Source organism: Heptranchias perlo, chromosome 23, assembly GCF_035084215.1.
Source record: "Heptranchias perlo isolate sHepPer1 chromosome 23, sHepPer1.hap1, whole genome shotgun sequence".
NCBI lineage: Eukaryota > Metazoa > Chordata > Chondrichthyes > Hexanchiformes > Hexanchidae > Heptranchias > Heptranchias perlo.
In genome coordinates this window covers 23,681,760-23,694,768 of record NC_090347.1, presented here as the reverse complement: position 1 = coordinate 23,694,768, position 13,009 = coordinate 23,681,760, and the positions used below count along the sequence as shown (strand labels likewise).

The 13,009-nt window shown below is 39.4% G+C and overlaps 1 protein-coding gene across 4 annotated transcripts in view; it reads left to right on the top strand.

Annotated features, from left to right (window-relative positions):
* Positions 1–3,220: 3,220 nt before the first annotated feature.
* Positions 3,221–13,009, top strand: part of ntn1a (netrin 1a) — a 157,514-nt gene continuing 147,725 nt past the window's right edge. For 2 of the 4 annotated variants that reach the window (XM_068004201.1, XM_068004197.1), the window contains exons 1-2: positions 9,983–10,154; positions 10,304–11,368. In XM_068004201.1, the coding sequence (XP_067860302.1) occupies positions 10,351–11,368 (1,018 nt within the window). In that variant the 5' untranslated portion in view covers positions 9,983–10,154; positions 10,304–10,350. Of the gene's footprint in view, positions 3,355–6,904; positions 6,927–9,982; positions 10,155–10,303; positions 11,369–13,009 lie in introns of those variants that run through there. The other 2 variants (XM_068004198.1, XM_068004199.1) reach the window with 2 other exon arrangements.

Here is a 13,009-nt window from a genome sequence, read left to right as displayed (position 1 = left end):
GCACAACAACTTGGGTACTTTAATAAAGTTAAAAACTCAGATTCCAGGCGCCCGTGTCTAACCGCGTGAAACGTTCCTTTTTACTTGAATAGCTGCCCCTTATGAAACAAGTTTTGGGGCCAAATGACAGCCCGACCTTCAGAGTCCCATCTCACACCTCCCATTGCTCTTGAGGTGCAAGTATTTTTGCATTACTGCAAAATTCATGACAATTCTGATTGTACAATAGCAAATAACAGGAATGTAAAGCTTTCAGGCTAATATACACACGAAATTTGGTACATTGAGTGTGGTTGTAAAAATATTAATACAATTAAAAGCAGCTCTATTAAACAACACGCTGATCGCTCAGTTACTGAGATTGGAAGTTCTCATGAAATTCTGTTTCAGATAGTTCTGACAAAATATTGGCACCTACAGTTGGTGAAAGTAATTCTTGAAAGAAAGTGCAAAGAAGTCCTGTTTTCTATTCCCTCAGCACGCCTTATGGCTGATAATTACAGGACAATGATATTGTGGAGAAATTTAAGCTACTCTGACCAGTTACGATGGGATATCGAGTTCGTACAGTCGTAAAAGATTTTGATTTCTGGTGTTCAAAATTGGGGAAAATGAAACTTTTTCATCTGTTGACAGTTTAAACGCGGCTCCATCTTAAAAGAAATCCGGTTAACTATCACTGGTTGTGTGGTGGCGCCCACCTACAACCGTTGCCACAACAACTAGATCACACCTTTTGCTATAAAGCATGCTGCACAGGTTCCGCCAAATGAAGAAATTGGTGTGTCATAGCAGAAAGGACGAGATCAAATGGACGGAGTAAATGTAACAGGCCGAATCGGGACATTTTCTATTTGGGGTTCTTTAATCTATTTCTTTTACTTCATTGTTATCATTTGTATAGACAAGGACAATCTGATAGTTTGGTAGAACACTTAAAAAGATATCAATCTGAGCTGACTGTATTCTGATTTCCAGCAGCCTTTTCTATCAGCCTTCTCAATGCTCTCCAACATTTCCTCTTTAATGTTTGTCTGCTTGCCATGTTCCCTACAGAGATTGTAATAAAGAAAAATATGGAGTGGCCGCTGATATTTCAGCGACTGTTGGATGTCACTATACATATACAGCAGTAAACCTCTGTCTGGGGAAGTCATAGAATACATTTTGAAAATATCTGCTTAATTGTCGGTTGTTTAAGAGCTGACTGACAAACATTTGGATTGCCTGCTCCGGGGTTCATTGGTTCTCTGGAAGATTCTATCGATGTTTGAACATGGCTCGTACTTTAATATCGAGGTTTGGACTGTGTACATTAGCTGAGTGAACTTGTTATACTGACTAATGTAAATTCACAACACTGTGCTATCCTTGGCCTGATCCCCACCGCTCCCTCCCCCCAAATTTCATTTTGTAGGATTTTTCACTTTTAAAATGACTCTGAATTTATGCTTTTTGGGGGCTATTTGTTGCACCACGTTATTTAGCATCAGTATTACTGTTCTTCAAAGACCAATCCAATGGCACATTCTTGTCCCTAGAGGTCAGATAAAAATAAACTATAAAGGATTACTGGTATTCGGTTTTAACATTTTTTTTGTATTATTATTTTATTATTATGAAGATGGATTGAGACAAACTTTATAGGAACATTTAAATCCCATTTTTATTTAATTTATTGTAAGTTAGTTAGTTAAACTAGTTTTTACCTATAATTGCTCTCTAGTTACTGAAAAGTTCGAGTTTCTATTACTTCCAAAATATAAATAAAACATTTTTATAAGAGTGCCAACAGAAAAACTTCTTCGGGGATTCCGTTTCAATCGTTCAATTTAAAATGTTATCCCGGCAAACAATGAAATACACGGACAACCTCCATCCAGTTCCCCACCAAAATAATAAACATTAGTGAACTGTAAAAGTTATAAGTCAATACGGTTATATCAATTTAAAACAAGTGCCGATTAACTTGGTTCCTGCTTAAGTCAGGTCGCGAGATGGAAAGAGATAGGGTTTGACAGTGATATCTCATCAAAGAATATTAAATGTGTAAGTCAATTCAATGTTGAGAAAGTGAATAAAATCTTAGTATTGTGATGTTCTGGATAGTTATTTTATGATCATCTCGGGCGGGCAGTACCAATCGTATCAAGTACGGCAGCGACATTTATTCCTTCACATGTGGTTAGCAAAAACAACAGAGCGTACTTCTTGGGCGTTGGAGTTCCTGGATGTGCACGGATTCCTAGGCATACACACACATATACCCATTACACACGGATACTACACATAGATACACACACATTGTACATACACATACATTCACAAACATTACACCTACATACACACACTACACATTCATGTACATACATTACACATACATTCGCACACAAACATACACACACAAAATACATATATATACATACATATACACGCACATATTACACATGCATACTTACACACATTGCCCATGCATACACATATTTCATATACATAGACAACACACGCATTACACATGCATACACTTTACACACATCACACATGTAACACATTACACACATACACACATACACGTACATTACCACATACATACACACAAATTACACGCACACGGTGTCTGCTATATTAACAGATGTTTTGGCCCTCGTTGGGTCCCAGACTCCAGATTCAGTTACAAGATAGTTCAGCTTCCAGATGCGGAATCTTTTTTTGCAGGTGTATGTGGACTTAAAAGAAGACCAAGAATCCCGCCATCATCACGTGAGCTGACTTTTTGCCACTTAAAGGGGGGATGAACGTGTCTTCTTTGGTCTATAGTACATAAGTGAGCACCGAGGCTGGATCTCCTTCTCAAATCATTGCATTAAAGGTGACGAGCCTGTGCATGCTTTCATTAACTAATCTGAATTTACTAGCAGACATTTAAGCAACAATTAGGTTTATTTTAAATGATTATTTTTTTAAGTTGCGTACAGCAATGAATTTTATATTCATATTTTTGAATTAAATTGCGTTTTATAAGACTAAACTTATCGTTTTACAACGTTACGTTTGCACCTTATCTGTGGCAGAAAGTTCTTAAGAAAAAAAAATCTGAGAAAGTTTGACAATTGAAGTTTCGTTCCGGTTGATTTCAACTTGTTTCCCGGGATCCGCCCACTCCCTTCCATTAAAATTAAATTATTAGTAAAAACATTGGCGTGTTGACTTTGGCAGAGTTTATAAAGAAGGTCGAAACCACACAACAAAGATTTGCTGGCAAAACCGCTAAAGGAAAGTTACCCTAAAAAAAAAGATACGATAACTGCGGGAATATGTTCTGGGTATAACTCTGATGTTGGCTGTACATTTCAGGTCAGTATCCGTCTGGTTTTCCATCCGTGGGAAGCAGGGTAGATATTTGCCAGTGTAAAATAAATACATTGAAAAGTATAAACATGTATCTACGAGATGGAATAGCTTTGGTCGGCAGCCCATAAGGTTTTAGTTTTCGGCTTGGCCCACAAGCTTTCCAATGTTTAGTGTGTGAAGAGTTTGCAGCCATCAAAAGGCGAGTCGAAAAAAGAATGCAATAATGTGTGCAATATTTAGAAGAATGTTAAATTATTCAAAGTGCTCACGCTGTAATCTGTGTACCGGCTGGTATCTCGACAGATTTGAAAGTTTAATGCATACGCTTTTTTTTTTGAAGGGGGGTGGTTGTTTGTTTAAATCTTTCTTAAAACACATAATTTCACACCGAAACTTTCTCGCAGGGACCCTTGCACAGAAGCAGCCCCTCGTAATTAATTTGGCATTTCAGAATAGCGACTGGGCTGCATAATGCCCGCATTCATCCCTACAGTCTCATCTGAAAAAATCTTTAAGAAAAGCTTTCAGAAAGCCAGAAAATACCATTCCGTTACTGTTCAAAGGAACTGTCAGTCCGCGGAATAAATCGCCGCCGATTACTCGCTGCTTATTTAAACAGGAGCTTCGTGGATTTCCATAACCCTACAATTACTTAGCAGAACTCTTTTGGGGTGGGGGGGGGGGGTTGGATTTCACACAAGGGTGCATTGCAGTGTGGTCGAGATTGGTCTGTAGGGGAAACAGAATGGAAAACTGACTTTTCATCTATATCTTAACTGCATTTCAAGGGGAAAGAAACGATCAGCCTTCTGGTCCCAAGGGAATGACACAAAGCTGGAGTGGTGAAAACTTTCTGATGTCCCAAATACCCCCAGAGCTAGAAAGTGCTTACGGCTCTGCAACCTTTAGTTCTACAATACCAATGCAAACTTTAAACGTGCGTTCAAAAGATCTCTTTAAATTGATGGCTGGATTTATATTACCTCTTATTTATTTATTGCAGACTTGTGTTGTTTGAGAGGGACCACCCCGGCATAGAGTGAAATTTAGTTCTGACACTATTCATTTCGCACTTTATTAGAACTAACGCCTTCTTAAAAGGGCTGGCAATCTATCTTTTACCGAACTGAAGTTCACTCTGTCAAGACCAGCTCCTGCTATCGAGGTCTGTTCGATTGGAAGTACGCGCTTTTTTAAAAAAAGAGGTAAAAGTTTGTCGGCTAAAAAAAAAGTTGTTTTACTCCTTGCGTTTACTCACCCCACGTTTTATTTTGATCCTCCATACTGATTATCGTACTTTCCAAAATCAGGGTTTGCAACTTTTTAAGTTAAAGAGACATTTCCATTTTTCTGGTCCGCCTGTTCGGAATACAGAACACTTAGAAACGAAACGAACCAAGCAATAGAATGCGTCTGAAAGTTAAATATAGTTTATTTAATTCTTCACTGATAGCTTCTATAGCCTGTTCACAGACCCGTGAAATGCGATGGTAGATTAGAGTTCTGGTCAATAGTATTTCTTTAAACATCCTTAACAGTACAACCATCATCATATTTACCAAACGTAGGTCAAACAACCTTTAAAAGTTCACGCCAGGATTCGGATGAATGGAAACAATGAAAAAAAATTAAATATTGTTTTAAGCAAATTAACTAGATGTGATCTTTTAAACTACGCGTGCGGTAATAAATTAATCAATAATGTTTATGACATCAATCTGCAATGAACGCTTCTACCTAATAAAACACTCCAGTATTGTTTATTGTACAGTTACTATCTTAATAAAAGCAACACGACAGTAAGTGATTTATAAGTAGATACTGCTGTTTCAAAAGTGCGGTATAGCGGAGAGATGTTTTAAAACGTCCCTTCAGTACCTTACAAAAGTGTCGGTACCTTGCAACATTGAAAGCGAGGATTTCGATTGCATCTAACCTGCCCTAAAGCGCCGTTAAAGTGCCAGTAGAGACACAAGTGTTGCCCGAGTTCATTTTATGTAGTAAATAGATATGCAACTATTCCGTTTCCCTCTCACATAGGGAACAAACACACTTTCAATCGCTATAACAAAAATAAAACGTTCAAAGAATGATGGTGACTCTGAAGTTAATTGTTAAGATTTTAGTCTCAATGGGCTCCATCACTGTAACTATTCGTTCTTATCGCCCAGGATGAAATTCAGAATGATTCCAAATGAAAAACTATCCCAGCTTTGGTTTTACAAACAAAAATAAAGAATAGGCAGGCAGTTTCTTCAAAACTCCCTCCTAATCACAAAACAAAGGTTATGTGCCCTGGGCGATAGTAAACGGTCTCGGGGGTAAGGTCCCTCTCTGTATCAGTGTTAAGGAGCGATTCTTAAAGGTTTCAAAGGTAAAGTCATCAGGAGGACATCTTTGGTTAATGATAAGTTTGTTGGAGAGTCGTGCTTACTTCTAAAGAACGGATTGTATGTTACAGAGCGGTACACAAAGATGACCATGAATTCGGTAGTAAACTGTCATTTTAACGAAGTGTAATAAAAGAAGAGGCGAATCCTATGATAAGACACGGTTACATTCTGATACTCAAGTCAATGAATGAAACGCCTTTTAGAATCCATATTATAATTAACTGAATCTTAATAGAATCACTTTTGTTGTGCTCTGTTTTGTACTGCAGCAGATTGGAAAATCTTTGAAACTCTTCAGTAGTCTTATCATTTACATTAACTTTGTGCAGTTCCAGTAAAAAAAAGAACCGTTGTACAAAAGCTGGTCCCTCTTTCCCTAGCAGAACAAACGTTTTGCTGATTGTCTTCAGTTGCAGCGGAGTGCGAGGCTGGAATACACTGCTCAACCAATTCAGTGTGTTTGGACAAGACAAACATTGTTCTTGCCATCAACAAACTGGAGAGGGGTCATCTGGCTGGTCCCCCCGTGCTATATTCACTCTGTGCATCTGAGACCAGATACAGCTGATGTGAAAATCATCCGCTTTGACCGAAGGGAGAAAATAATAGACACTGGAACACATCAACACGACCTGTGCTATCACATCATTGGGACAGAATTGTCTGAATTCCAACGGTGTAAAGTGACTTTTTTTCTAATCGACTGAAAAGATGTTCAGAAAGTTTCCAATCTACTTTATCCACAATTCTACCGTAGTCAATTAACGCCAAATTACTATAATCCTCAACTATAGCCCCCATAATTAATACAAATACACACGAATACGCTAACCTTTTGTTGAATTGCAATTATATTCCTCATAGCATCCATTTTCTCTTTGGGAAAAACAATTACTTGTTTGGCGGTTAATACGCTTCCCTTTCCTGTATTGCTTTTAGATCAGGGTTTCATTGTGTGTTAAATTAACGAGCACAAGTTCAATTCGTTCCATTAGGCTGAATTTCTACCAAGTGGGAACAAATCATTAATGAAGAGTTAATTCGTAAAACCTGGGAAAAACCAGCCATTCAAAAAAAGAAATTAATTGTTAACAGTCTCAATCAACAGACACTGGAAGACGGGAACAACTTGTAGGACAGTCTCTCAACCCCGCGAGTGTCCAAACTGGCTACTTGATAGAAGTAAGGGGCTAAAACTTGCACGGAATTATTATTGAGCCGTTTTAAATCACAATTTCCGTTAGGTAGAATATACAAATCCTCGACACCGAACGCGGTTACGCTCGAGTATATGCCTAACGATTTATTTTAAAACTATTTACTTTAAAAGTTCGTTCGAAATATACTTATATAATATTCCATCTAGCCAGTGCGTTGCAACAATTGGAATGTGATCTTGTACGAAAATCTGTTCTAGATTTTAATACACTTTAAAGCTCTACAAACTTTAATGGGATAGATTGCAAAACCTATTATACAACTGCATAAGATCAAAATGATTGAATCCAAACACTGTTGAAATTTAAACAAAACCAATGTTCCTAAAAGAGAGCATTTAATTAAAAACGAGATCCTATTTGTTTCCTGTGGTCTAGGCACTGTCGGTTTTAATCTTTTGAAGACAGTGTGCAGTTATTTTGACGTAATTACCGAGGTCTAAATTCGATGGAGCAAGTCACGCATTTTAAACTATTTACTTGAAATGGTTGCAATGTGTTCTCTTCAGTCAAACTACTTGGATTATTGTTGCAAGAGTATGTTTCAGGTTAACGCTCTTTATCGGTAGATCACTGTGGTTGTAAATATTTTCCCAAATCACCAAATAACGTGTCGCATCGACCCGTTTAAAAGTTGCTAATGAAGACATCTAGGAAGAGATGGATTGTTTAAATAGCTAGCTGCCGATAAATTTTCCATCTTAACTTTTTTTCCCAAAGTCAAATCCAGAAGGGTCTCAGAAACCGTTTCATCCGCAGTTTAAACTGACCCCATCATGTTTGGTGAAACAAATAATGTTATTAGATTGACATTTTATGGCCCAAAACTATCCCGTAAATTATTCTGTACAAAATTGTGTAATAATTTGTCTTCTAATTGAGATGTAAGATAGTGACCCTCAGTACACTGAGATATTGAACTGTTTAAACTTTTAACACGTGCAAATTTGGCTGAAAAAAACTTTTAAAAGATCAATAGAATGGATGTGTTTATCATGCAAAGCAAATCAAACTGTTCTCTCCTCCCGAAATGCCCCCTAGTTACAGGTTACTATTATTAGTGGTAATGATTTGTCTGCCTCCTAATTGGGATCTAGGTAGCGACCCCGATGAGTCCGGGGTGATCGTGTTGTAAAAACGATTTGGGTAAGGTATTATGGGCTATTTCACGGTGAACAGTTAACAAATCCTGCAGCATGCTGACAGGGGACAGGCCAGGCTGCTGAGCCGGGGCTTTCCTGCAGGGACAGCGGCTGGAATCCCAAAGCCACCCCACTGAGAGAGCAGGACTGAGGCGAGATTAATCAGGGACTAATTCAATTTACAACAGCCCATTTATTCAGCCTCCCTTTTCAAGCAGAGCCTTACAGAAGCATTGTAGAAGCAAATTTGCATAGTTTAAATCTGTAGTGCTGAGCTGTGATTGCCACAATAACAGGTTCTTGATTTTTTTCCCCTGCCTTACTTTGCAACCACGACCATTGGGTTGACAATAATATACATTCAAACGGGTTGGCTTGGTGTATGTAGATACAGCAACGCTGCTACTTTTCACACACATAACTTCCAACTGCACACTGTCCAAGCTGCGAAGTAAGACTGGAATCGCCTTACAGATAATTTCTGACACGCTTTTGTAGAATAGTTTTAGGGCTGCCTTGCATAAAGAAATACCTTTGGAAACTGCAGCTCCTTTCTAACTTTTTTTCGTCTGCGTGTGCAAGTTTTTTATTCAGCAACTTTTTGGAATGTGGTAGGAAGCGGCCTTGCGCAATCTCCAATTTAACAATTTCATTGCAGTGTCAATCATCGTTTACATGTGAATTTGTAGCAGTCTTTTGTGTTGTAACAAAACTGCTGCGGAATGTCTTCCTCGACCATTATTACACGCATTAACATTTTAATTGCACTTTTTGTAGTTGTATCTTGATATGCGTTAAATTCTAGACCAACAAATCGTGTTTATAAATTACATTAGGTTTTCCCTTTGGCAGTTCTATGTGTCCCACTTAATTGGGAGAGGACGATCAGATGAAACCGTAAAGCATTATTTGGGCGCTGCTAGGTACGTTTCAGCGTAAAGACAGTCAAATAAGCGACAGGTGTCTGCCAGAATCAATCCATTTGTGGGATCTTATACTGTTTTCGTTTTTCTCACACACATACTATCACAGAGATAATTTGAATATGTACATATCTGCCGTCTGACCCCCTGTAAACCATCAAACAGCTGCAAATGGGCATGCATTCTAGTTTTCACATGGGAAAGTGTGAGTACAGCTGAAAGTGCAAAATATACACCAAGCAAATGCTTAAATTTAACGGTGCCCTGCCCTCTAATTGAATACAAACCCTAATGCTTACGTGTTTTCAATGCACTATATCCTCAGATTGGAAGAAGCGATATATCGCGATAACTTGCCGTGTAAATACCGCAAATGATTTTTGAGAATGTAGTAAGTTTATAAATTGTAAAATATAACAGCTGAATCGATCGACAAATGATATACAACACCCTCGATAAAGATGATACAGCCCAGCGTTGCACTGGTACCACTTGGGAGTAGAATGACATGACAGTGCAACTACCTACCAGTTTCTTGTATTATTAGTCACACCTATAATCTCCACTGCACAAGGGCTGCAAACATTTGGGAATATAATTGCATGGCAGTTATTTTCTGTATTAAATTTCGCCCATGCAACTCCTATTTTTATTTGTGCATACAGCAGATTGAATTGAAGTTTTTTTTCACATTAAAAAGATTTCTCATCTGTGAACCCCCACACTATAGAATCAGGCTACAACAGTTTGAAGGGGACGTGTTAAATGATTGCAGAGGCTGTAAACAGTCTAATTGGGCTCGTTCTGTGGCTGGAGCTCCATGTGAAAGGATGCCTGCTTGCTATTGATAAACTACCAGTGGATGTCGTTGTTTTCGCTCCCTCTGTGTGTGGAATGACACTCTCCGTCAGGGCACAGGATGACCTCGAGCTAGCAAGAGTTGTGCACGTCATTCACTTTCTATGCAGACACAAGGCGCAGAGACAGAGAATCCCAAAGGAAAGGGAGACTCTCCTCGATACATGGGGCATAGGAATGACTGATGCACACTGTAGAAAGCGGTCTCCTAGCTAAAGAAAGGGACATCGGTTTTTGCATTGTTCTGCTTTCAATCAAAGCGTTTTACAGGTAACACTCTACACAGAATAGTCGCCAAGAGAATGTAAAGGAATCTAGAAACTTTATTTTACCAGGTTTGGGAAAGTTTTTTTTTTGCTATTTTAATTTATGATAACTGATCTTTCCGTGCATTGCGTTTGTGTTTTTTTGTTAATTAGGATCCTTCGTCGTGAGAATCGAGGCTACACTGTGAAGGGAGAACAAAATGCTGTTGAGTTTTGGGGAGTTTGTGTGCGCTTTTGTGGGTTTTGGCTGCCTGGTGGAAGGAGTCCGTGGGGGTTATGGCATGAGCATGTTTGCAGCCCAGCAGACTCCCCCAGATCCCTGCTACGACGAGAACAGCAACCCGAGGCGTTGTATCCCCGACTTCGTCAACTCTGCATTCGGCAAAGAAGTGAAAGTGTCGAGCACTTGCGGCAAACCCCCGTCCAGGTATTGTGTGGTGACGGAAAAGGGAGACGAGCGGTTCAGGAACTGCCACATCTGCGACGCTATGGACCCCAAAAAAGCTCATCCGCCATCCTACCTAACCGATCTCAACAATCCTCATAATCTGACCTGCTGGCAATCGGAGAACTATATCCAGTACCCTCAAAATGTTACCCTCACCCTCTCCCTGGGCAAGAAATTCGAAGTCACATACGTCAGTCTTCAATTCTGCTCCCCGCGTCCAGAATCGATGGCCATCTACAAATCGATGGACTATGGCAAATCCTGGGTGCCCTTTCAGTTCTACTCTACCCAGTGTAGGAAAATGTACAACAAACCCAACAAGGCTGTGATCACTAAACAGAATGAACAAGAGGCCATCTGCACCGACTCCCATACCGACATGCATCCATTCACTGGGGGCTTGATCGCTTTCAGCACCTTGGACGGTCGCCCCTCGGCTCACGATTTTGACAACAGCCCTGTCCTCCAAGACTGGGTCACTGCTACAGACATTAAAGTGGCCTTCAGCCGTCTCCATACCTTCGGGGATGAGAACGAAGACGATTCGGAATTAGCCAGGGAGTCCTATTATTACGCAGTGTCGGATCTCCAGGTCGGGGGCCGCTGCAAGTGCAATGGCCACGCGTCCAGGTGTATCAAGGACCGGGATAGCAACCTGGTTTGTGACTGTAAACACAACACCGCTGGCCCGGAGTGTGACAGATGTAAACCTTTCCACTACGATCGACCCTGGCAGAGGGCCACGGCCAGAGAGTCCAACGAGTGTGTGGGTAAGAGAAAAGTTCCATCTTTTTAGCAAGATCTTTGCATCGCCTATTAGTGAAAAGATGATCTAGCCGGAGAACCCAGCAGGTGTGTGAGTAAGAGAAAGCTTTCCGATCAGGAGCTCCGCACTACCTGTGCTGAAATCTTAACCTAGTCAGGAAAGACAACGGGCATGCGAGTAATAATAACCCTTTTAGATCCCCGATCAATATCTCGCTTTGCTCTCATATCCCATCCAGGGAGGGTGTATTCAGTTAAAATAACTTTCTACCATTCATGGCGCAAATCTATTTCCTTATGAGCTTGCATATTATACGTCTCGTGAGGCTGTTCTAGGTCTCTGCTGTGTTTCACACATATTGCAGCAATAAACATGCTCTGAATGTATCGAGTTAATCACCTACTAAAAGCCCGACCGTTTCATCCTGGTTTTATATTCATTAACATTATTATAGGCGAGATATTTTGCGTACCAAAGGGCCGTCAAGTCTTAACTGTTTTCTGCGCACTACCAATATCTCGGTAGCCACAGATTGCTGATCATCTTTACCAACAGGTTAACAAAGCCGTTGAAACTCATATGTCATACACATTACTAACTGTAGATCCTATAAAGCCGCTGGCTCAATGGTAATGACATTCAAGTGAAAGATGGCAAAATGTCAATTGCGATCTTCTACACCCAGTATAACAATAAATGGTATTGACGACTATTGCAGAGAGTGGCAAATTGATAATAAATCTCATTATAAATACTTTACAAAATAAGATAATTAGAAATTGATCTAGTTTAACTTAATGCCAATAAATTTCATAGAAACAATGTTTCATTATGCACATGTGATATTTCAAAGGCGAAGAATCTAAATAATCAATATCTAAATATCCATACAGAAAACATTCGTATTGGTAATCAATAACTTAGTGTCAATAGACCAGTCGATCTCAAAGATTTATTCGCGACTGTTTATGGATTTATATTCATATTGCAGTTGAGACATTGAGGATTAAGGGCCAGTTGTTCAGAGATCAAAGCATACAATGCTAAAATATAACACACTCTATAAAGAGGGCAATCATTTAGCTGCAGTACAAGTTAATTGCAGTGTAACCATTCAGAGTTATTTCTGGGACTGGTGTAAGATTCCTTACCAACAATAAATAGAGAAAATATTGGTACAAAACATCAGTTCACCATTAATATAATTGAAAATGTTACTCCCAATATTCAATATATTTGGTGTAGAATTGAACCGCTAGATTTTGGAGGTTGTTTTGTGTGTTGCAGTTAAAAATAACTCGCCCAATGTTCAGTACCAGCCATCACAATGAAGTCAATCTGCGAGCTCCAGTGTTTCAGGTGTAATCCAGGGAGGTTGGAGAGATTTTATCATCGGATAATCCCACACTGCCACAAACTCTGTCATCTGGAGGGAGATTCAGACCCACCCTGCCATTTACTGGCGGTCACTATCATGAAAGGATTTATAATTTTACTGCCGCTATACAATAAACCTTGTGTCTTTGATGTCTCTTTTGAGTTGATCGGTTTTATTGCCCCTATCGCAGTAAAACGGGACAATCTAGCTGTTGTTTTCATGTGATTTTATTTACTTATTTATTTTTGTGTAGGGAGTTGCCCATTT